At 39.5% G+C, this 24,523-nt stretch overlaps 2 protein-coding genes across 6 annotated transcripts in view; both read left to right on the top strand.

Annotated features, from left to right (window-relative positions):
- The first annotated feature begins 506 nt into the window (after positions 1-506).
- LOC127364116 (vimentin A2) lies at positions 507-6,999 on the top strand. Its single transcript, XM_051401313.1, has 9 exons — positions 507-1,118; positions 1,556-1,616; positions 3,970-4,065; positions 4,366-4,530; positions 5,462-5,587; positions 5,856-6,076; positions 6,212-6,255; positions 6,364-6,449; positions 6,568-6,999. The coding sequence occupies exons 1-9, from the start codon at positions 592-594 to the stop codon at positions 6,607-6,609; spliced, it is 1,368 nt and encodes a 455-aa protein (XP_051257273.1). The 5' UTR covers positions 507-591; the 3' UTR covers positions 6,610-6,999.
- A 1,982-nt stretch (positions 7,000-8,981) lies between these two features.
- Positions 8,982-24,523, top strand: part of pde1cb (phosphodiesterase 1C, calmodulin-dependent b) — a 90,702-nt gene continuing 75,160 nt past the window's right edge. For 3 of the 5 annotated variants that reach the window (XM_051401173.1, XM_051401163.1, XM_051401152.1), the window contains exon 1: positions 8,982-9,511. In XM_051401173.1, coding sequence (XP_051257133.1) covers positions 9,262-9,511 — 250 coding nt within the window. In that variant the 5' untranslated portion in view covers positions 8,982-9,261. Of the gene's footprint in view, positions 9,512-22,216; positions 22,704-24,523 lie in introns of those variants that run through there. The other 2 variants (XM_051401183.1, XM_051401192.1) reach the window with 2 other exon arrangements.

The following is a 24,523-nucleotide window of genomic DNA, read 5'->3' as shown; positions in this document are numbered from 1 at the left end:
CACACACACACACACACACACACACACACACACACACATCAGACCTTTATACCTAATATTCTGTGTCCTAATGAATAAAATTAGTTGTTTGGGGCTCAGATCCTGCTTGATCAAGGTTTTCTATCTTGGCTATTTGTGGACAGATCGGGAAAACATCCAAAAGAAATCCTCTGAAGAACTATCAGGAGCCCAATCTGCATCTCCTGACACTCACGTGCTGTTGCACTTTTAAGAAAACCAATGTAATTACCCAAATGTGATTTCAGCTCGTGCACAGTGGGGCTTTAGGTAAGATCATTGATGTGACAGGTCAGGCCAGACCCCCACACATACGCTTCTTTTACTGTGCGCAACAACAGTTTAAACCCAGTTTGATCCAGGATCTGTTATGGACCTGAGAGAACAACCGCTGGGTGTTCCGCTTCTCTGATTGGACAGCCAACGTGCCATTCAAGTCACCGTTAGGTCATTTGCATAAGGAGGAGACTATAAATAAGTAATGTTTTAGGAAACGCCCTTCCAGGCGCACTCTGCTGATGCAGTCGGGACAACAGCAGCACTGAACTATTGTCTGCAAAAGGTACAAGCAAGATGTCTTACAGAACAGCTCCACATTCTTCTTACAAGAAGATGTTTGGCGGGGAGAGAGTCGCGGGCAGGACCAGCTACTCCACCCGCCAGTTCTCCAGCCCGATGCGCTCCTCCCGGGTATCCTACGGCGTCTCCTCCGGCCCGAACATCTACGCAGCGAAGACCCAAAGGCTCCGGAGCAGCTCGGCCATGCCCCGACTGGCCTCCGAGAACTTGGACTTCTCCCTGTCCGACGCCATAAACAGCGAGTTCATGACGAACCGCACCAACGAGAAAGCGCAGATGCAGTCCCTCAACGACCGCTTCGCCAGCTACATCGAGAAGGTTCGCTTCTTGGAGCAGCAGAACAAGATCCTGCTGGCGGAGCTGGAGCAGCTGCGGGGCAAAGGCACGTCCCGGGTCGGAGACCTGTACGAAGACGAGATGCGGGAGCTGAGGCGCCAGGTGGACCAGCTCACCAACGAGAAGGCCCGGGTGGAAGTTCACCGGGACAACCTGGCAGACGACATCGACAGGCTGAGACAGAAGTAGGAGGCGTGGCACCTCTCTGTCCTCTACAGTGTGATGATAAAAACGGCTCCATACAGCTTTTGTTATGTTGTGTAGGCCTATAATATCAGATCGGTTATTATCAGCATGTGCACGGCCCCTTTAACTGTTATAGACTTGTCATATAGACTTAAATGCAGGCTAGGCTTCACTCAGTTTCTTGTCATTAATGTATGCCAGGCACTGCGCAAAACCTGGACTTAAAGTGCTGCCTCAGCTGTGTGTCTGAGTCTAGTTTATCTTTCACTGATAAGGTTTTAAATGCGTGAACAAGAAGTGGAGGGAGAAAAAGGCAAAAAAGAGAGCTGGGGAGGCAGAAAAAATGGGGGGAAAAGGGAGGGTTAATGCAGTTTTTAAGGTGGGAAAGTCCAAATTTGCTGCCAAAATAAAATGCCTCCTTTTTGTCTCTTTGCAGGTTGCAGGAGGAGATATCCCAGCGGGAAGATGCTGAGAGCAACATGCAGAGCTTCAGACAGGTACAGTATGATTCTTAAAAAAATAAAGTGTTTTTTTGGGGTGTTTTTTTACATTGTTGGCATCAGGTAAATATCTGCCTTTTTGCAAAGAGTGTGATAAGAGGGAATGACCTTAGTTTTCAACAGCAGAAGATGCTGATGTCCCCTGAGCCCTCCACTGCCACACCTCCCCTTGCTGTCCCTCGTTATATAAGGGTTTAAAAACTGAAACTGATGACACATGACGTCAAAGAGATTAGTTAAAGCTTAATTATCTCTTCTAACAGATATGAGGTGTGACTGTCCACTTTCTCTCTATCTAATTATTGCTCATGAGCCGCAGACACAGGAATGCTCTCTTCTGATGGCACAACAGCAGATTCTGATCCGACATAGCTGTAGAGCAGAACTGACCCCGGGCCTGGTACAAAAGGCCAAGTTGTGGCTGTTGAGTTAAATCAGGCCTGCAATGAGAGGAGATCTTTTTAAGTCTGACTGGTCACACTGAATGAGCTGGACACAAACACAACAACAGTGTGGGCCCAATGTGGTTATCAGAGCGAGAAGACAAGCCACCATGTGATCCGGCTGTCTCGTTCTGGGAGGGCATCAGCACACAAAAATTTCACTTGTTATGGGCTTGTCAGAGGTTGTTCCCTATCACTGGGTTTCATGGTGAATAATGAAGTGATGATGAGTCGTGCAAATAGTTTCAAATGGGCGTCATGGTACAAAAAAAAGTGAGTATGTGCTTTTTAGGGCATGCAGCAAGTTATCAATACATTGCAAGATCATGACCTTGTCCATATGAATGACAGGAAGGAAGTCCCCGTGGCCTGCCATGGTGGCACTCTGACAACAATGCAGGGACTGCAACGCTCAGTCAGGCAGACAGTCACTCCTCCAGCCTCAGGCTTGTTTGGGAAACCCTGCTGAATAGCACACTTTGTTTGTGGCATTAGAGCAGAAGCAAAGCTGCTTCATTTGCTGATACCTCTATTGCCAGCCTGCCAACGCCCTGACAAAGCACAGCGGTGTGGTGCCACAGCGAGTGTGTATGCAGGAGAGATGGAATAGAATTAAATAGAATATAGTACATGTAGATAGATAATATAGGTTTGGAATACAATAAAATGTTTAACATTATAGGGTTTTTTTTCATACGAGAACAGCAGGCTTTATGATTAATTCAGTAAAGTTATGAAATGGTAAGATGCAGTTATACTGTATCCTAAACCACACAGTAACAGAGCTTCCAGTGGAATGACTGCATTTCTACCAAAAGAACCAGTTGAGATTTTTCAAGTTAAGAATGCAGTTGGGTAATAACAAAAGGGATTAAGGACTTTTTGAATAATGCTTTGTGGTTCTTGGGTGTTCTACAGTGCCTCCTTTATTAAATCAAATTCCTTAATATAGGGATACAAACACTTAATTTTGATTTCCTTGTTTTATTGTATAGTAAGTGGCCTTGGTCTCAGCATGCTACCGATCTGCAGTGATGGGAGAAGTAGTCAGATCCTTCCTTCAAAAGTAGAAATACCTTAGTCCAAAAATACTCCATTACAAGTAATAATAATAATACATTTTATTTATAATGCGCTTTTCATCAAAAGATCTCAAAGTGCTACAGGTTAAAAACACAAACAAAAACCCCAAAAAGACAACAACAACAAAAAAAGTTAAAGAAAGTCAAGTAAAAATAATAATATAATTAATACTTAAAGTATTAAAAATAAAAGTATTACTGATTATGCTGAAACACTAATTTCAGATTGTTGTTATTATTATTATTATTAATGACAATATATTGTCATGTATTAGTACTTAATGTTGTAATTTGTCAATATGTACTCAATCTAGGTACTTTATGCACTACTGGGTAGTTTAATTGTAAAGCACTGCATCATATTTTATGAGCTTATGATTTGTTTTGCATGTATAATCTTAAACTGAAAAGTAATTAGTAACTATAAATATCAAAGAAATGTAGTGAAGTAAAAAGTATAAGATTTCTGAAAGGTATTGGAGTAGAAGTAGTGTAATTCTTGAGTAAATGTCAGTAAATAATCTGCCTGTGATATATTCAATGCTTGTGGTGCTTCAGTGGATACAACACATGAAAATCACAAGAAAACACCTAATAGTTATCTGCATTGACCCTTGTCACGTGCCTACAGTTGATTTTTATTGGATGCATGTGTTTGTGACCTTGCCACACTACACAATAGGTCGTTTTGTGTACATGGGTGCTGTGTGATTGCGGCTGTACGGCGTTTGAGAGAGCATTTTCTCTCTATGTCAGCAAGCACATAAGGCATATTTCATGTCACCTTCACAAGTCACCTTATTAATAGCCAGTGTCACGACACAGGATGTGGACAACGCTGCCCTCGCCAGACTGGACCTGGAGCGGAAGGTAGAGTCACTCCAGGATGAAATCAACTTCCTCAAGAAGCTGCATGATGAGGTAAGCTTCCTCTTTTTGTTTCTAAAGCTGACTGTGCCATGGGAACAATGCACATGTACTGCCTAACAAGCTAAAGGCACCCTAATAAATACTGAGCCAAATAATTTGAGCTATTTGTTAATCTGCCCATGGTACCAAATGTGTAGGGTTCAATGCATCAGAGCAATTTTAATACAGCCAGGAAAGTCCTGGAAAAGTCTCCACATTAAAGTGTATTGTGTATGAACTCATGATATGTTATCTAAGTAGGAAAAAACAAAAGTTATGTGTACATGCCAGTTCTATTGATTTGTATTGCAGGAAATGCTGGAGCTGCAGAACCAGATGCAGCAGCAGCAGCATGTGCAGGTGGACATGGAGATGGCTAAACCTGACCTGACAGCTGCTCTAAGGGATGTCCGCCTGCAGTATGAGAACCTGGCCTCCAAAAACATCCATGAGTCTGAGGAATGGTACAAATCCAAGGTAAAGATTATTGGCAAAGTTGGAGAGTTTAACCAGTGTAAAAACGACATCACAAATGGACGACAGCTTGAATATAATCCAACGTTCTTCACATTTTACCCCCATAAAGTGGCTATTATCCGTATAGCTAGTGTTAACAATGCGTTACATGACTACTTGTATGTGAAAGCAATTATTCGTAGTGATGAACATACAGGAAATTCACATCCAACTCTTATGTTCCCTTTATCTCTAAGCAGCATTTTAGGGTCTTTCGCGTCTTTGTTTTGGTTTTCTGGCTGGCAACTTTACTGGGTTAGGGTTGTTTTTGGTTGCAGTAGGCAGATATTTGTGCAAAGAATATCTAAAAACAAACCCTGTGCACTATACGCCAAGCAGATAATGGCCGGCAAAGTTAGCACCTAACTAGTAAACATAAAGGAGCATTTAGCAGCTAAAGAGAGAGAGACATATCCCTCAGGATGTGATGGAGACAAAAAACAGAAGGACAGTGAATATTGGACTTACATTCAACAGATGTCCAGAAGCACAACTCCAAATAAATGATAATGATGCTCCTTATATGTGTCTGTAAATAGGCAACAAGTTCACTAAATTAATTTAAAAGATGATAATTTGTCAGCGTGTTTCCACTACCCCTTGAGGCCAAAATTCAGGTAGTGCAGGTTTAAATTGATTTTAAAAATTAGAATTAGAATCTTTCTTTCTTTATGAGCTTTGAACATCGGATTGCAGTGAACACACTGTTGCCTTAAAACTGCTTCCATCACCAAACTGCAGTGTAACGTCTGCAAGTCCCTTTTGTGGCCACATCTTTCATAATTTACACGCTTCACGCTATCTGCCACGTTCACTCTCCCTCAACCTCTGACTCATCATTTATTGAACACTCGATTTCTCAGTTCTTCCTCCCTCTCTCTCTGTTTGCCAGTTTGCTGACCTCACCGAAGCTGCAGCCAGGAATAATGATGCCTTGAGAGTGGCCAAGCAGGAGGCCAATGACTATAGGCGCCAAGTTCAGGCACTTACATGTGAGGTGGATGCCCTTAAAGGAACTGTGAGTATGCAATTTTATGCTTACACTGCAGTATACTAGATAATGATGCAACCCCCCACCAGTGTTTTCAATCCTTATGTAGCTGGAATCAAACAAACGGAGCACAGAAAGTTTAGAACTGCATGCGTTTGAACAATGACACAGCAAAGAGATTAATATCCATGGAGAGATTATTTTCCCAGATCACCTTTGTATTTTAATTTTAATTTGAAACGAGTTATTTTCACTGCCTAAGTGTCGTTCTGTTCCCTCTTGGCTGCCGTCCCAGAATGAGTCCATGGAGCGCCAGATTAGAGAGCTGGAGGAGAACTTCTCCTTGGAGACGGGCAGTTACCAGGACACCATCGGACATCTCGAAGAGGACATTCACAACATGAAGGACGAGATGGCCCGTCACCTCCGGGAGTACCAGGACCTCCTAAATGTCAAGATGGCCCTGGACATCGAGATTGCCACCTATAGGAAGCTACTGGAAGGAGAGGAAAGCAGGTAATGGATGATGACCTTCAAAAATGTAAAAAGTGCAGGAATTTAAATCATTCACATTGTCCAGCTGATTGATAGATGTGTATACTGTTTGAGCATTCATTAGATTAAACAAAGATGCACTTTCTCCATTTTCAGAATCACCACTCCACTGCCAAGCTTCTCGTCTCTAAACCTGAGAGGTAGGATCACATTCTGCATGTCAATTTTTACGGCAGCGTTAGTTAGTATTGATTATTATGTCACCAGTTAATATACTGTTCATACAACACACTATTTTTCTTTCTTAGAAACAATGATTGATTCCAAACCTCATTTTGAATCCACAACAACCAAGAAGGTTCTCATCAAGACCATTGAGACTAGGGATGGTCAGGTAGAATCAACTTCAAGTGATTTCCAATCAATGTAGTCATTTTCTGAGTCTAATGTAGTCATTTGAGCTCAGACTCGCAACCCATCACATTTTCTCTGTCCTCTGCATCCTTGTTCAGGTGATCAACGAGTCAACCCAGAACCACGACGACATGGAGTAATAATGTCTTTGTCTTTGCCAAACAATCAACTAAAGCAATAAGAAGAAACACAATTCACCGGGGCTACAAGCAAGCAAACAAACCAACAACACACAAAGAGCAAACAGCTTCTAAAAGTGCCTTTATATGTGATGATCCAGTAAGCCTGTTAGTTGACACAGACTGTATTTTGCTTCCCTTCCTTCGCTGAAAGTATTATCTTTTGTCACATTTGTTTAGACACAATAATGAAATCAGCACAACATAGAAATTCTTATTGAGGTCTACAAAAATCTTTCTTTGTAACCAAAGTAGTATTTTTGATCAATACATTGCATGCACACTCCAGGTAACCTGTATGCTAAAGATGTCACAATTGCCTGTATGCAGCAATAAACCATCAAGACTCAATACTGTGCATTAAGTGTAATACTTTGTAACCCCTGATGGTAATGAGGTAGCATTAAGCAAAACAATTCCTCATGTACAAAAGTGGACACGGTCATCATTTTAAGTAACACATGAACTGTGTGAAAATGTTAAAAAAAACATTCCATGCATCAGCTGTTTCAGGAAGCTAACTGGTTTTGGGACTAAACCAGCTGTATTACTATGACTGCAATGATTTTTATGTTTTTGGAAGGACATATAAGACACTAAAGAATAAACATACATATTATCATCATAAATTCTAAAGGTGATTTATTGACACAATGTCAATAAAAACTCAACAAGCTTTATTAAGAGTTTTTTTTTGTTGCAGGATGGTTGTGTTGCATTACATTATGTTGTATAGGTGTACCTAATAATCTCCTAACTCAGTGTGCAGTATCACACTGTTGGTGTTTGGGTCTCTCAGCATCCCTGTTACACAGAAGTAAGTAGTATAATTACAATATGGAGAAATTACAATGTTAAGTAAATTAAGAACCAACATATATGAAGACCTAATTACAGCTGCTTAATTAATCTTTATGTAAGATTGTTTTGACAGCTGCTGTTTCCAAGGTCAAGAGTGAAGCTTTTAAGCCGACATGGACAAGTAAGTGTTCAGAAAAACATCTACAATTCAGTGACAACTAGACAAACTCCAGCTAATGATGAAGATCATGTGACAGCTCCAGAACGCTACTAAACTGAGCTTGAGGCAAGATTTCTGTGTCAACAATACATCAAGTAAATATCAGCTGTAATAGGGTTAGCAAAATTAAATTTCATCGTTACAAAATTCAATCTGTCACAGGCTGTTTGTTCAAAATAAAATCCAAATGTTGTAAGAGCACTGATGTTGCATTATAAGATCTAATGTGCTGTGGCAGAATATAACTAAGTACATTTACTCAAATACTGAACTTGAACACAGTTTTAAAATATACTTTATACTTCAACTCCACTTAATTTCTGAAATATTCTACTTTCTGCCCCTCTACATTTGTCTGACAGCTATAATAACTTTACAGATTAGAATTTTACCTGTAAAACACAATTGGTTCATACATAATGATGTATCTGTAATAATAATCACATAGCCTACTATAATACAATGTGATTTTGAAATAGGTAATTCTGCTTAATAATAAGTATTTTTGATGCTTTAAGTGCATTTTGCAGATAATAGGCTACTGTTGTATGATATTTAAATACAACTGTGAATACAGAACTCTGTATTTGAGTTGTTTTACATTGTTGTACTGTTGGGTAAAGGATCCGAATACCTCTTCCACCACTGAATAAGTACATACCGATAACATTCAGTAAAAGTGCAATAAACTTACAAAATTATGATCCTTCAAAGGTCAGAGGTCACTTCTCCAAAATCATATCCAGGTCAATGATGCTTCCCAATGAGATACAATGTGGCAGTATGGAAAATAAGAGAACCTGTGGTCAGAACCAGTCTACAAAAGATCCTGGCTTATTATTATTATTAGAGATTTATGCAATAATTAAATCAAATGATCTTACTCTGAATCTACTGACAACCTGCTGCACTTGACTGCCATCTGTCGGTGATTCATTTCAATTGAACTACCTCCAGTGGTGGGTCATGAATCCTACAGCAGGCTTTTGTCAGAAATGGCCAGAAGCTTCATTAAATCACATTTTAATTTGTTATCTTTTACCGACCCAGGGCAAAATCTCGCGATAAATCACCCCAGACGCGTTAAAAACCTGATTTTACACAAAAGGGAATCAACAGGTTATTTGATTATTTTAAACAATATTGTGCCTGTTTAAATCAGTGCAGTTTGCATTTCTGCTCATTTTAATAATCCGGGATACTTGCCAGTTAATTAATGTCGCTTGTTTTCGCCGGTCTGCCCCGAGAGATCCGGTGTGTTTGTCGACAGAGCAACTTTCTCCATGTGACGTGTCTGACGGAGGAAACGCAAGTCGAGGGAATATTCCGGCATGAGCCGTATAAACTCAGTTTTTCGTCTCTTTAATCATTTTCGTACCTCGCTGTCGGTAAAACAAAAAATAATTTACAAGCTAACGAGTTTTGAGTGACAGAGGTGGGTGTGTGTTTTTTGCTTTGTCTTTTTCCCGGCGCTTTGTTTAGTTGCACCTGGCGTGTTGAAAATAAATGGAGTCAAGTTTCAACAGGTTTTGAGTGAAAATGAAACTCAGAGTCACCGGTTCCGACTGAAGCTTTTTTTTTTTTTTTTGGTGATGGGCTCGGTGACTTCTGCTCTAACGAGGACAAGAAACGCGTTGGTGAAAGTGGGTTCAGAGCCGGAGAACCATGACCCGGAGAGGAGCCAGTCCGCCCCGGAATCGGACCGGGCCAGGAAGAAGAGCGCGCGGTTCAACGTCGCGAGCCAAACCGCGCGGCAGAGCTCCCGTCAGTCGCTGTCCGAGGTGCTGAGCAGACAGGACTCCGACGGGGTCAAACAAACTGCGAAGAAAAAGGGTTGTGAAGGTGAGTTAGACAGTTACTTGAAGACAAGAGTCAAGTTTGTAAAATTGTGCTTAACTCACTACACTGTACATTGTAAACTTTACTTTATATTTGTTATTTTACAACACTGGCATGCAGTGTATTCATGCAGTTCACCAATGTTTGGCTTTAAATTGATTACCACCTGAAGGTCATATCACTCTTTTGACTTAAAGAGGGAATGAAGGAGAATGGACTCCAATAAAAAGTAGGTAAATGGTGATAGATGGAACTTTTCTGTTCTTCTCTCATGAAACTGACATTTCTCATGTTTTTTTGGAAGCACCCGGGCCTCACATTCAGCCCCTTGTGTTACTTTATGCTGCACATCTCTGTGTGTTCAGTTCATGGATGTATCTGTAGATGAGAGCGAATGGTCACTTCAGAGGATTACTGTGAATATGCTGCTGGAAAATAAGGTATTCACTGAATGAATGCCGAGCTCTTTGAAGACCAGTCTCAATGCAACATATCTCCACTACCAAAGCATCTCTTTGATGTTTTAGGTGTCCCTCTGGACTGAAATAAACCAAATGACAGTCCTATTAATTTTAACACGTGCACATGTGAAACTGCAATTTTGCAGAGATGTGATATGTCGTTTTTGTTGGAAATACATGAATCGACACAAGTTTTCTGGTGAATGCACACCAGACATTAGGTGCTGGTTATGGCATAACATATTTGAAAATAGACTGACTGCAAGCTCCAATAATTTAGCTGTATCACCAGTGTTTGACTGCAGTCTGCCTTTTTTAAGGTTAGTTAAGATGGATGAACATTTCAAACTCAGAATTTTGCAGAGTTGTGATATGGGAGAAACATGGTACAAAGTATTTCCCTTAGTTGACAGTTCAGTGAATCTGTGGGCAGTAAATGAGGGGCAGTCCAGTTCAATAGGTGGTGCAGCTTATGTCAAAATTCCCTTTAATTACTGTTGTAAATGCAGAATGTATTCTATGTTTATTTTACAGTTTTGTCCTTTACGTTACTCAGTGTTTCCTTCAGTTAGTCCTGTTTATCTTCAACTCCCTCCACCTCTGCCACCTCTAGTTCCAACTCCCCGCATATCTGTCCCAGAGGGAAATCCTTCTCCCTAGTTGACTCCCAAAATACCATCTGTACTGTGGTGTTTCCATGACCGTGTGACAGTGTAGACTCCCGTTGAGTTTCCTCCCTGGTCTCCAGTGATGTTCATGTGTGTTGAGGAGTCTCCTGCCTGACTCTTGGGTGACTGTACACTCATCTGCTTCCTCCTGGGGAGCAAAACACAGACACTTACCTCCCGATCAGCTTATCTGTCATCCCTTCGGTCTTAGACTGCCCCAGTGGTGTGATCTCAACTACTGCTTAGTTCTGAAGGTAGGAGATTGCAGAGAACAGTTTGACATCAGTTCTAATAACTTTGGACCATGGCTCGTATCTGAGCTGCCATGCCAAATGAGACCACACACCCCCACAATTAAAATGTTTGGATTGTTTGTTGTATCAAGCCTATTTCAGCTTCCCAGAATACATGACTGCTGTAGCTGGAGCTTTAAGTATATATAGTCATGTCGTACATTCAGGTATAAATATAAGCTACTGGAGAGATTCTATAATAATAGTGGTTTTGAAGGGCTGCAATTACCCTGCTGTTGATTGCCATACTGCTCCAAGAACTAGGTCATATTCAGAGATTTTCCTGTGGCGAACAAGGAGCTGGATTTGCTCTGTTAGTGGGTATTAGTCACACTGAATGGTACTTTAATATTTAGCACATTGGGAGGAGAAATGGTGGAATAAAGTTGTGTTTGAGATTATACTGTCACATATCTTTTGAGGGGAAATATTGTACGGTATGGGCAGTCTTGTAGAAAGAGAAGTCAGTGAGACGTCTTTCAGTTTCCTGATTCATGCGTCCTAGCCATCAGAATCGTATGCCACCAAGCTTATCAATGCCGGCATTTTATCTGACAGTTGTATTTTGCAAAACAGTGACGTGAAACTTGCATATTCACTCCTGGAAACAAGACAACAAGAAGGAAGAGTCATCGCAAGAGGAAAAAAATGGTCCAAAGCTACCTCATTTTATGAAGAAACTCAAACTACAGTAACTTTACTCTTTTTGTACACAGCGTTCAGACTCAGAGATAATAAAGCAGATGAGTTGATGCTAAAAACCTGTGTAGATTTGTGTAATAGTATTGGTATCAATTGAAACTATCAATATACCAGTGTTTTTTGAGCAGAGTAAAAAACCTGATTTTATGTTAATAAATCATTAACAAATAACATACTGAAGGTAAAATAAGTAAGGAAAACCTGGAGTCAGACCCGGTTTTTCTGATTTCCTTTCTTCAGAAACATAGGCCACACTCCATTATGTTTTGGAAATTAATTATTATTATTTTAATACAGCATTTAACATATTGGTAACACTTGTAAGTCTCCTTAAGCATATATAAGAAGTATATAAGCAGCTAATAAGTGGTTTATAACACACTATGATGTAATTGTATGCAGATATAAGGACATTTTAAGTGTTTATTAATGTACAGTATTGGTCAACAATCATAACTTCTGTTATGAAGAGACATTTTCCAGTATTACAGCTGTTTTCCTACATTGTCAGTCCAGCATCTCCTTGTGGGTACCCACAGGAGGAGTTATAGTTCTTGACAAATAATGATAAACACTTAAATCTGCTAATCACTGACATTTCCAGAATATAATTAAGCCATTAACCATCAAATACTCATGAAGATCTCAGGAAGGCATCATGTATAAATTTGCACAGGGCACTAATAGAAACAATGTGTGAATAACCCTTCATAATAATGTAGTGTAATAGGTGATTAATGTTTTTGGAATGGCAGACTAATGTAGACTACTGCTACTATAGTTATTACTGTATGACGATACTTGCTTCATTCATAAATAAACAGGCATTAGCAGGCTGGAAATCTATTTTGTAATTGGATACTATGGTTGATCTCATAGGGCTGTAAATAGATAATACAGAAAAGAGGCAACACAAATCAATGAAATATAGATGCCTTAAAATTTTAATAAGACAACAAGCCTCTTGGGAAGTCTGTTGATCAGTGGCTAAAATCTGCTTTAGAACTGGTATTTGAGTGTGTAAAATTTAGTTATCAATTAAATATGCATGAATCAGTGGGACATTGCACATCAAACTGTTACATTTCTGTGGACAAAATGCTTCAGTTTGCACAATATATTCTCACGTGTCACATTCTGTCTATAGGGAAATTAATAAGAAGAGTTTTTTCTTTCATGTTAATACAAAAGCACATTACTTTATCAGAACCAAGAACCAAAACCAAGCTTTGAGACAACAAAGCAACACTGAACAATCTATTACAAGCCCAGTGACATGTGATGTAGCTGTGACACATGTCATGAGTAATTGATATCAATTTAAAATGACATGAATCCAGCAGCAGGGGGGCCCCATATGGCATCCTTCATCTTCACATCTCATCCTTTCATCTCTGCCTCACAGTGGTGGGAGACCTATAGAGAGCAAGGAAAAGATGCAGGTGGAGGAAGGGAGGAGGCATAAATAAGGAACCAGAAAACACTAGTATGTCTGTAGTGTAGATTTCTGCAACCATGTGAATTATGCTCATATGCGACTACATTCATTTGCAAGTTACATTCAATACTGGCATTTTGTGTCAGTACAAGAAGTCAAGTGAGAGATGTTCATGTAGCACAGTGAAAAATAAATGTGCAGGTCAGGGAGGTGGGCTCCTTCAACATAGGTGGCTTGGCTTCACATCTGCTGTCATACATCTGGTCAGTGTTGACATTAGTGACACTCAGTCATGCTCCCAATTTTAAGCCTCCCAACCTAAAAGGTACCCTGTGGAGTTTCTGACCACTAGTGTTATGGAACAGTACTTTATGAACGAGGTCCCTAATTGTGGTTTGACACTAACAGCAATAATAATAATGATAATTTTCCTGATGATAAACTATTCGCTACACCTTTTACGAAGTGATTTGTAAAAACAACATTACTCATGGAGGTGTTGACCATATAAACACCAGGAAGTATATATAATATAATTATATACTATACTATATAGAATAAGCAAGAAAGCATAAAACAAAGTAATAACATAACAATAAATTAAGATGAGAGATAAAACAATAAACATGCTATAGAACAGAGAGAATTGGTGATCATAGGCAAGAGAATAAAAGTGTGTTTTAAGAAGAGACTTAAATGAAGAGACTGTAGAGATTTAGCCATCCTGATCTCCTCTGGAAGGTTGTTCCAAAGGGGGGACCTGATGGCAAATGCTCTGTCACCGTAGTTCTTTAATCTGGACTTAGGAACCACCAGGAGATCAGCATTTGAGGACCTCAGGGCCCATGACGGCACACAGGGAGTTAAAAGGTCAGAGATAAGACTTGGGGCCAAACCATTCCAGGCTTTTAAAGTGATAATTAATATTTTAAAATCCACTCTAAAACTAAAAGGCAGCCAGAGCAAAGATGAAAGGATAGGTGTAATGGTCTCTTGTAGATCACTATTCTGCTGTTCTGCAGGTGGTGGTAATGCACCAAGAAATGCAGAAGGGTGCCAGTAAAGGCAGAAAAGACTGCTACCTAGTAAATATTGATATAAATAATGCAGGTTTCAAACTTTTAAGAAAAATCTGCTTTGGAAATGTTTTATGAGGAAAGGTAAGGAACGCATTCAGCTTGTTTGTTAGACCTCACAATGCGTTTTGGTGAGTAGCACTTAACGTCAACTTTGGCTTTTTACAAGAAAACTCCACAGGGCTCCTTTAACTGAGTTCCTCTGTTACCAAGTCTTAACTATATTTTATAATATAGTTGCCACAAGTGGTTATTGTAGGAATAGCCAATTGAAAAACAGATGTTTCAGGTACATTTCGAGTGGATTTGTAAGTTTTTTCTTTTTAATCCCAGAATCAGCAAATATGTTTGAATGTATCAGCAAAATATTTCATCAGTGTTGTGTCAGAGTTGTTTGATATGACACCACATGACATCACATTTATGTTTTTTGCTATTAAAGAATAGCTCCATGTGAACATTCATACGTAGGGATGTTACAATACAATCAACTCACGATTCGATACAATTCACCATAATGTGTTCACAATGTGATTTTATCCTGATTTCTTTTTACAAAATGAGGATGAAGACAAATTCTGACTGAATTTTGAATTACGTAGGAGGTTGAACAAGCAAAGTCAATTAGTGCCCTCTGCAGTTTGAAAAGAGTATCATGATTCATTTTTCATCTCAGCAATTTGAATCTTTACATATTTGTATCGCGATTTAACTCTTAGTCTTGAAATATATCTTTAAATATATCTGTTTGGTTTGTTTGTAAGAAATGATAATACATTCCCAAAGAGGCTGTGTATTGTTAAGGATATTACTGTATTTTTATATGCAATTGACTACTAGTTGATGGTTACTAAATGAGGTGTTGTGTTTACAATCAACACCCATGGAAAGTATTTAGCCCTAGTGTCTGAGCTGTTCCATTGCTGTGTGGCCTCTGTGAGCAGTGTAATAATTTGCACACTGCAGTGTCTCCAGCACTACATGTGTGACATTTTCATAAAAAGAGCCAAATTGGTGTAGTTTTCTGACTCTGACCAAATAATACTGATTAGTTGCTTTGGTCGGTTGGGGGTGAGGATGTCTGGTGTGTGCAAGATGTTTGGTTCTAATCAAAAGGTTTACTTCTGTTTGCCCTGCTGACCTAACACTCACCCAACTGATTTTACCGCTTTGATCTGGAACCATGCTGGTGCAAAAATCATTAGCTAAACTTGTGTACTGTCTAGCTCAAGACATTTTTTCCCCCGTTTTCTTCAGGGTCTTGGAGCAGCAGGATTCAGTTGACAGTTCATGTAGCTCTCTGTTTTGTCAGCTCATTTCCCTCAGGTTTTCCAGTGCAGGCCAACATTACCCTTAAAGGTAGCTCTAATGAGTATTTAGCAAGGGAAAAGGCAAGCTCCCTGGCACCCTGTGTGTCTTAATTACATGACTGTGTCACTGTGGTGACAGTGGTGTGGGGACTGACAAAGTGTGTATTGTTTCACAGTCTAGGGGAGACCTCTAATGAGCTTGTTTTTCTGTCTGATTGCGTAGTTGTTGTCTTGAATCATTTTGTGCTACTGGGACAGATTACATAATCAAAAAGCTCCAAAACTGATGTTATGTTTGAAAACATTACACAATAAAATTATGATTAAATGTTTATCAGCTTCTAGACAATTAGGAAAGTGTAATCCGGTTAGTAAATCTAGTGATTTTCATAGGTAATATATATGATTTATCAACGTATAAATAATAATTACTATTATGAGGATTTGGATGGGACTATTACTCACTACAAATAGAAATGATCACTGATACTAATTTGGTAAAAGATGCTATTTCTAAAATCCCAAGTTAGTCCTCACCTCCCCTTTATCTTCACGACTAATTAATGTCTATTGGTGATGGCCTGTCCTGGTGTTTGATGACCAGATCAAAGGTTGAGCGATACTCAATGGACATACAGGAAAAGCAAGCAGGTGTGTTTTTGTGCCAACAATCCACTGTAGCATCGGTTTGTTAAAAGACAACTTTATTTCTAAAACAGTTGAAAGAAATCCTATGACAAATTCACATAGCAGTTGTAACTTTTGCAGACAACATCCCATAATATCTGGATGCAATCTTTCTCTTTTGCATTATTGCAACAAGCCCTGTCTGCACAGATGTAGGTGAGGAAAACAGACACTATAAAGAACACAGTAAAATAACTTCAGTATACATACTATAAAACCCACACTAGACTAATGAGTACTATTTGCCATATTAACCCCTTGTCATCCTCAGTGTAATGTATGCAATATACGCCTGAAAGGTCTTCCCGTTGCCTAGTGACAGTGACGTCGCTTAAGTGTTGACCCTTGAAGAAAATGGATCTTGACAAGGACTCAACATTATGTATAGGATACACCTCTTAACTGCAGCTGTTGTATTACATGCTCCTTTTGTAATGTGCTGGCCTTAAAGCTGACATACATTGAACTATATGCTGTGTATTTAGCTTGACAGGCGTGAACCTGAATTATTGGGACACACTTGGTAGCTTTGTTGTCATGCTGTATCAGCAGCCTTGGGGCATACCTTTCTTATTAAATAGGCTGAATGCAATGATGCGCTGTGGTGGTATAAAGATGTATTGAAAACTACAGACATGAATTAGAGACCACATTACAAATAATCATAATTAAAATAATGTATCAATCAATATAAATATATTTAATTAAAAAAGTGTAATTGCATGACAATGAAATACATTCAACTCAAAGGCATACTATGCAGGACTTTCCTTAAAAATAATATGTATAGAGTAATACAGACATAATCCCTTTCAGTCATCACTTATGACCCAGTAAACATGTGTGTGTGTATCTGCAGAGACTTTGGCCTCTTCCTGTATTTTCTTATTTTGTTTTGTGTGGGATGTTTCTGAGTATCAACCTTTGGCTAGAGTGCTCTATAAAAACGTAACGACCAGTCTACATCGTTGTCTCCATCTGTCTCCTCTGCTCCTCGTCTGTGCTATGGTCGCATAACTAGCTGCGGTCTGCGGTCTGTGTGTCAGCGTGTGTCTGACCGAGGGCAGACTACGCTTCAGTTCTATTCACACAAAATCCAGAAATGTGCCACCTTCCTGCAGGGTTGCGCGGAAATGTGGCCATGTTTATTTGTGCTTGAGAACGTAATCGGTTTGAAAACGATAACGTGAAAGAATAAAATTTTATGTGTCTGACTCACTGCTTGGTTCTCTGTAACGTTGCTCTCTCCTCATTCATTCTCTATGTATCCTGTCTATTGTGCTCACTTAAGCTGTGGGAGAGGTGCCAACTTTGAATGGTGCGTTTACAAACAGCAACAGACAAATCCTGCATAGTATGCCTTCAAATTGAAAAATCTGAAAGGCCAACTGTTGTCTTCAACCAAATTAAAATTGACCAATAGCATTTGGTCTGTTCAAACTAGAGACCTAAATGCCTATAGCCCTGGCTGTAAGGCTCTAATTTCATTACACCTTATAATAGTGCCTCATTGGAGTAAACAAATTACTTACTTACAGTGTTGCTATTCGTAGAGCTAAAAATGTAAAGCATTAGAAAGGTGCTATGGGGTTATTAAAATAAACAGGGTTTATCACCTGGGAACATATCCTCAGTTGTCGTTTTGGTCTGAGGGTGGAGCCAGAGGAAAGCTGAAAAATGTCCGAAATGGAAACAGCTTATCCTGTGGGACTGTTGGAATATAGCGATATGAGACCATTTCCATGCCAAAGGTCTGAAAACCTGATGGTTTTTCTACAGTAGATATCATGGATTCAACTCTTCTGGATTTGAGTATATGCGCCTTCAAGCATTGAAGTCCGCCATTAAATGCCGTAGAGAGAAGCAGAACCCCAACCAGAGCGAAAGAACAACACGTTAAATATGCACGCTCCGCCTCGGCTCACAGAAAAGAAGAAAGAACAATACAACTGTTTCCCCAATTGAACTCCAAACAACTCGTCAGATGTGTTCTCACTTGTTGGAAATACTCAGTTTGGTTTAAGAGAGGGGTCACGCAGGAGGAAGAAGAGCTCTCATCCATAATGATGAGATTTTTTTTGTGTTGATATCAATACAAACCGAGTCTCAAAATCACCACCAACCACAAAACTCTAACTGTGACAGAAACGGAGGGCAGTACAACTCCAGTCTGGGTGACATTAGAGGATTAGTGACATTATGTATTGCCCAGTTGGCTGCACGTTTAAATGGTCCTTTTTCGAAGGCACGTCAAGTTTCTGAAAAAACGTCACTGGAGTATCATAACAAGAGCCAACAACATTTCGCTTGCATGGCAGCTACGAGGGTCTTTGCTGCAATTTGATGACTGCTAATAAATAAAATCTGTATAGGGGCAAGTAAAAGTTGACACCAAATACATGAGGGTTAGTTCTCTGGGGACTATGAATATCCACAGCAAACATCATGGAAATCTAACTCGTTCGTACCTTGTGTGCAAACTTAACAGCTTGACCCATAGGTGAAGCTAGACAAACTTATCTACCTTATCTATTATGCAAATGGAAAGTGTTTTTCCTTTGGAGAGTTTATAATTATTTTGCCCAGTAAATTGCAATATTTCTTGAGAGCTTGTGGGCTACCATAAATGTCCCTGAATGTAAGAATCCTGCAGTTGACCATGGTGTTATAAACAGACTGACAAACTGCTGAATGCTTATATACAATGAGGCTTTTCACACAATGTTCTGTGAAAATCCTGCATTGCCACAGTTTACAAGGTAAAATATAATTTGCAGAACATCATGTAGCCTTCTAAAGCATGAAAATAAAAGCAGAGGCTCACTCCTTCAGTTAAGTGTATTATGTAATCTCCTCTCTAACGTCTATAACCCAAATGCATTTAACAGGAAGCTTTGAGCATACTGCAGCAACGTTTAAATATGATATAGGCACTTGAACAGACACCTATTAGAATAAACTGTCAAAGAAACTCTTGCCACCTTTCTACTTCTTTAATTAATGTCCTGCATAATTACACACATTATTTTAGACTCTGCATTCAAGGATTAATTTAATATTAGTGTCAGGACTCTGCAATAGTATTATGATATCATTAATCATATTGACATAACTGTGGTCTCAACAGGCTATTCTTATTTAAATATAGAAAACAAGGGCTTAAAAAGCACATTCTAACCAGTCTGAGCCTTTAAAACAAATGGTTACCTGGGAGTCTGCTGATAAAGGTAAAGAATAATAAAGTTAATATATTCCCACACATGCCCTCATTAACAGGCACTTGATGTTGCTCAGTGAGACTGTTACAAAATTAGGATCCTCACAAATTGCTACATACAGTGTGAATTGGAGGCTCGGGAGAGCAGGGTGACAGGAGAAGGAGAGGATAAAGAGCTCTTACTGTAGCTCGCAAAACAAAATGAGATGGAGAGTAATTATCTAACAAGTGTATAATGTGTCCACTGGAACTGCACAGAGTGACTCAAACTGGCTCTGGCATAATTGGATAGATCTCCTGATTGTGATCGGTTTCCTTTTCCTCAGACACCTTAACTACATCACAAAGAACTCGTGCATTAATTACTGTATATAGTACTACTCTGACCTTATTTGTGTGCCGATTGTCTTTGTTTGACAGATCAAGGATTTTTTTTTAAACTGGTGACTACTCACCCTTTGAGGATTACACTTATTTCAATGTTTGATCACTCACCAGAGTATATTTGCAATGCAGATTTTTGAAGTACTGTAGGTGTTACCACTGAGATTTGTAGCCACACAGACATCCTGTAGCATTTAACAGTTTATTAAACTGGGCATGTGTGTGCTTCCTAATCCCCCGTCTTTGCTATCATATTGCTCAGATTAAATTACACTGAAGATTAGATGACCTTTTAGATATTACAGTTAGGTAAATTACATATACATCACTTTATGTAACCTTATAATCCAAAATTGGTGCATTCCTAGGGGAAAATAACAGCAAGGCTTCAACAACTATAAACAAAAATAAATTTAAAAAAACCCCACCCTTACCTTGTACAAGCTTTGAGCTGTAAAATGAATGATATGACTATACTGTGATGAAACACATCAATGCTGGTGTTAAAATGATTATTACCAGATTTATGAAAATCAGCATTTTGTCTGTTAAAAATGGCTCAACACGCCCTTTATTGTTTTAAATTACCCTGAACTATGTAAGCCCAATGCCGAGAAAAAGTCAGCCATTTGGGGCGAATCTGTGCAACTGCTGGACTCATTTTCAAATATATGCTGATCAAGATGCATCATTCACAGCAGTTTATGTTAACTCGCTACTCAGTATTTTTCTATTCTGGTGCAGTAGTTTGGACTTGCTTTAGATGGCTGTAGAGGCACCCACGGACTGCAGTGTTTATCTTGATCCCTCACACTGACAGTCTCTCTGAGCCACTACAATACAGGTCCCACACAGAAACTTTTACAAACGGCTGCTAATGCGCTTTGAGTGACTGTAAAATCTCCTGCAGACTCTCTGTGTTTCCAGTGTGGACACGGACAGTCTGACAGCAGCTGCTCATTAGCTCTGACTACCAGCTCGCTGTTTCTGCTGCGCTGCTGTGGTCAGTCTGCGTCAAGGCCACGTCCTCTGAAGTCAATGCCGTTGCAGATCTCTGACACATTTTTGTAAATTTGCTAAGAGGTAGGGAGCTAGCGGAATTGAAGGGTGTAGTTAAACTTTATTTACTAAAACTAATTATTGCATCATGACCCAATCAACAAAACAGAGAGAGAATAATTGAAATAACACAAGAAACATAGCTTGACGTAGTTTTTGTATTGGCTGGTGTGTTTCAACCAGTCAAAATATTTTTTTAATTCAGTTTTTAGTTTCTATTTTTACATGAATCAATGTGATATTTAGTCATAATGGTAACATTAACCATGACAGATATTTCTTGAGAGAGATTATTGGCATAAGCTAGAATTTGGAGTAAGTACCATGGTGGGATCATTTTAATTTTGAGACTTAACAAATTATGCAGGCTCAGCTGAAATTATCATGCGACCGAACATGAATAGAAAATGTGTTCAATATAAATTACATAATTGATTGTGGCTGTTATCAGAAAATTATAACAGAGAGGGAAAAGAGAAGACCGAACAGACCAATATTAGCTGGTGATGCCTTTCTGCTAGTGCACCAGTGATTTGTACATGAATTAAGTATGAAGTGACAAAAGACATTATGTCATCTGATCTGTATGTGTGCTGTAAATAGGCACCATCTATTGGATTCAAGAGATGGTGTGAGAACAGGTCAGCAGCCTTCATAAAGAGCACTCACAGACACTAATCAGGAGGGAAAATGAAACACGAAATATTCCATAGTTAAATGTCAGATGGTGCTAATAAGAGGAGCTTTTTATCCTTTGTTGATCTGGTGTGTGCAGGTATGTGTGTTTATGTGCATAGGTGAACAGATGCGTATTGGGTAAAGGAAAGGTAGTTTAAATAAGCACAAAGGCAGGATTCTTTCCAGGATGACACTCAATAAGGAAAAAAGCAGTGTCCTTGCTCCAGTGTCATTTGCGGTGATGAACAGGCATTTAACAACAAAAAAATTTGAAGCAATTTGTCCACTCTTACAAATGTAACCATTGATCTTGGTACCATAGAGCTTGATTTTTTTCTTTCAAAGAACAGTATGTATGCTGTTAATGGGCTTCATCTTCCTGTGCCTGAGTAAATAACTCCTGCAAAATGAAAAGCAGTGGCATTGATTTAATGACTAGTTTGGACTCAATACACATAATCACTCTTGCTATCTTTCCCTCCACCTTTTTCTGTCCTCTTAGTGCTCCTACATCAATTCACGTGTGGCAGAACATGATTTTAGTCCATTTTCGTATGTTTGAGTGTGTTTGAGCAAAGCTAGAACAGACTACAATAGGCCAGTCTTATACCAACTCTGAGCTTCCAATGCTTTTGCTATAAATTCTTGACAGTAGGAGGAGTCATGTTCATTTAAAGACCTCTAGAGATGTCCTCTCTTCCCATCCTCCACCAACACCACAGCCACCCACCACACACACCTACTGTACCTCTTGGGGAAGAGAGACGAAGAGAGAAAGCGGGGAGGGAGGAGTGGAGGGAGAAAGAGAGAAGAAAAACAAATCGAGAGCCATAAGCTCCTTGAAATGAGCTTGTTGAGGTGTGAGAAACGAAGAGAGGGAAAGAAAAGATATGTACAACAACGACAAGGGGGTGGCGAAGGACTTGAGAGAAATTCTCCAGCTCGGTGTCTGTAACGAGAAGTGGTGAGTCTTTGACAGTTTCCCCAGCAGAGCTCAGCACTAACCGGAGTCGGAGGAGTACATTATTTTTCTCTCCAAGAGGAGAGTTACCCAAACGAAACTGAAACAAGACACTGCAACTGACAAGAGGCATTAAAACAGATTAAAAGGTGTAAGGGTGACCGGAGGGTGCCAAAGCGATGGAAGCTGACTCTAAGAAGCACCGATTTAGGAAGGGTCGGAGTGCCACTTTCAGCATTGACGGCTTCAACATCACCATAGGTAAGAATTTGCACGGTAGGCAGAGCGGGAGGAAAGGTTAAGAGTGTTTGCATGCGAGCGAGATGCACGAAAGTGTGTGTGACAGGAGCAGAATACATGTGTGAGAGAGTGTGAGGCAGAGCAATGAGGCGTTTGGCACCAACACAGCGACATTGTTAAACACATCACATTTCAGCCTCTCTGCACAACTCGCCACATTAGTCCATTTTACTGAAGTTGATGCTTGCCTCTGTAAAGCAACTACACCATGGAAACAAGGGGGCTTCAGACTAAAGCTGTGTGCTGCTGACGTCACCATGAATTCATTCTATTGTCTTGACAACCGGAGTGTTGATGAACTTATGTGCCACTTGCCTCGTTTTTGTTGCGGCGCTTGTGAAAACTCTCAGGAGTGAGTGTTAAAATAGTGCTGAAAACAGAGCCATGTGAAGATGTTCTGTGCTGGAAACTGTGTCCTCAAACCTGGTGGTAGTTCATGAGAAGTTGTTTGACAGCTTTGGTGTGTACAGCCAAGTGTGGTGATAAACAAAATGTGCTGTGTTACTCACGACATTTTCAGTAATCATAGTAAAATAAAGTTTGCTTAAAACTTTTACCGTTTATTTCCAAAAGAAAACTTATTTTGTAATCACTGACTAATTTAAAGAGTTCAGACGAATAACATGCATTTTGCCTTAGGACATAGGCTTTCAAGGGTAATTTAATTCTGAATCATAAAAGGCAGAAAAGTCTCACTGCGCTTTTTACCACGCTCCGAGCAGTGTTGTCACAGCTGACAGTAAACACCTGCTGCGACCTCACTGGGTTGAGGCAAGATATCCAACAAGTTTCAACCCACAGATAGATTCGTCATCCTCAGTATTGAATAACTTTCCAATTTAGCTGTCATTCAGGATGCAGTAGGGCCGGCAATATATGGCTAGTTAGTGTTTATATCTTTATATCATATTGTGGAATTGATTAAAGCTGCACTAATCACTTGTGGGCCAGATAACTATGTGTGTGACAAGCCAACAGCAAACTGTCACCAAACTCGTCTCGTATTTACAGAGCGTTTTAGCATCTTTTTACTGCCTGTAACTTTACTGTTTTGATTAACTCTCACCTCGTATATCAAACTTGTTTTCAGATGTAGCAGGCAGCTGTTTTTAGCAGGAAACCTCGGATAAACATACACAGCCTGTCCAAACCTGAAATGATGAACATAGTGGATCATTAAGGAGCTAAAGAGCCATACATTTCCCTCAGAGCTGGCGGAGACATAAACAGAGCTACAAAATATTTGTAAGGTGGTTAGACATGCGACGCAAAATGACCACTAATAGTCCATATCTGCTGTGTAAAATGATGATATGTGTCCCCAAGTGTCCAAGAAATTAGTCAACACTGCTTTAATGTGTGATTTTGTGATCTAAAATCACTATAAGGGTACTAAGATTTCTTCTAAGATATTTTGGAAGTAAATTGGAATATAAAAATATTGTGTTTTCATTACCTTAGAATGAGCCATTTTTATCTACAGATGTATATTTTATACTGTTTATTTAGATCTGTAGTTTCCCCTACACACTTCTCACAGCCCATTATCATCCCAGGTCGCCAGATACACATGCAAGTGGTGTTCACTTAGTTGCACTCTGCAACTTTACTGCTAGATGCCACTAAATCCAACACACTGGTCCTTTAAGCCTGTCTTTGTACATATATAAGCAGATGTAAACAACAGAAAGTTTTTGTATTATGATTGCCATGCCATGCACACCAAAATTTCTGTCAAGTCAGCGACTTTCTTCTAGATGTCCCTATGCAAAAAGACAGCC

The sequence above is a fragment of the Dicentrarchus labrax genome, unplaced genomic scaffold (genome assembly GCF_905237075.1).
Source record: "Dicentrarchus labrax unplaced genomic scaffold, dlabrax2021, whole genome shotgun sequence".
NCBI lineage: Eukaryota > Metazoa > Chordata > Actinopteri > Moronidae > Dicentrarchus > Dicentrarchus labrax.
This window is presented reverse-complemented; position numbering and strand designations above follow the sequence as displayed.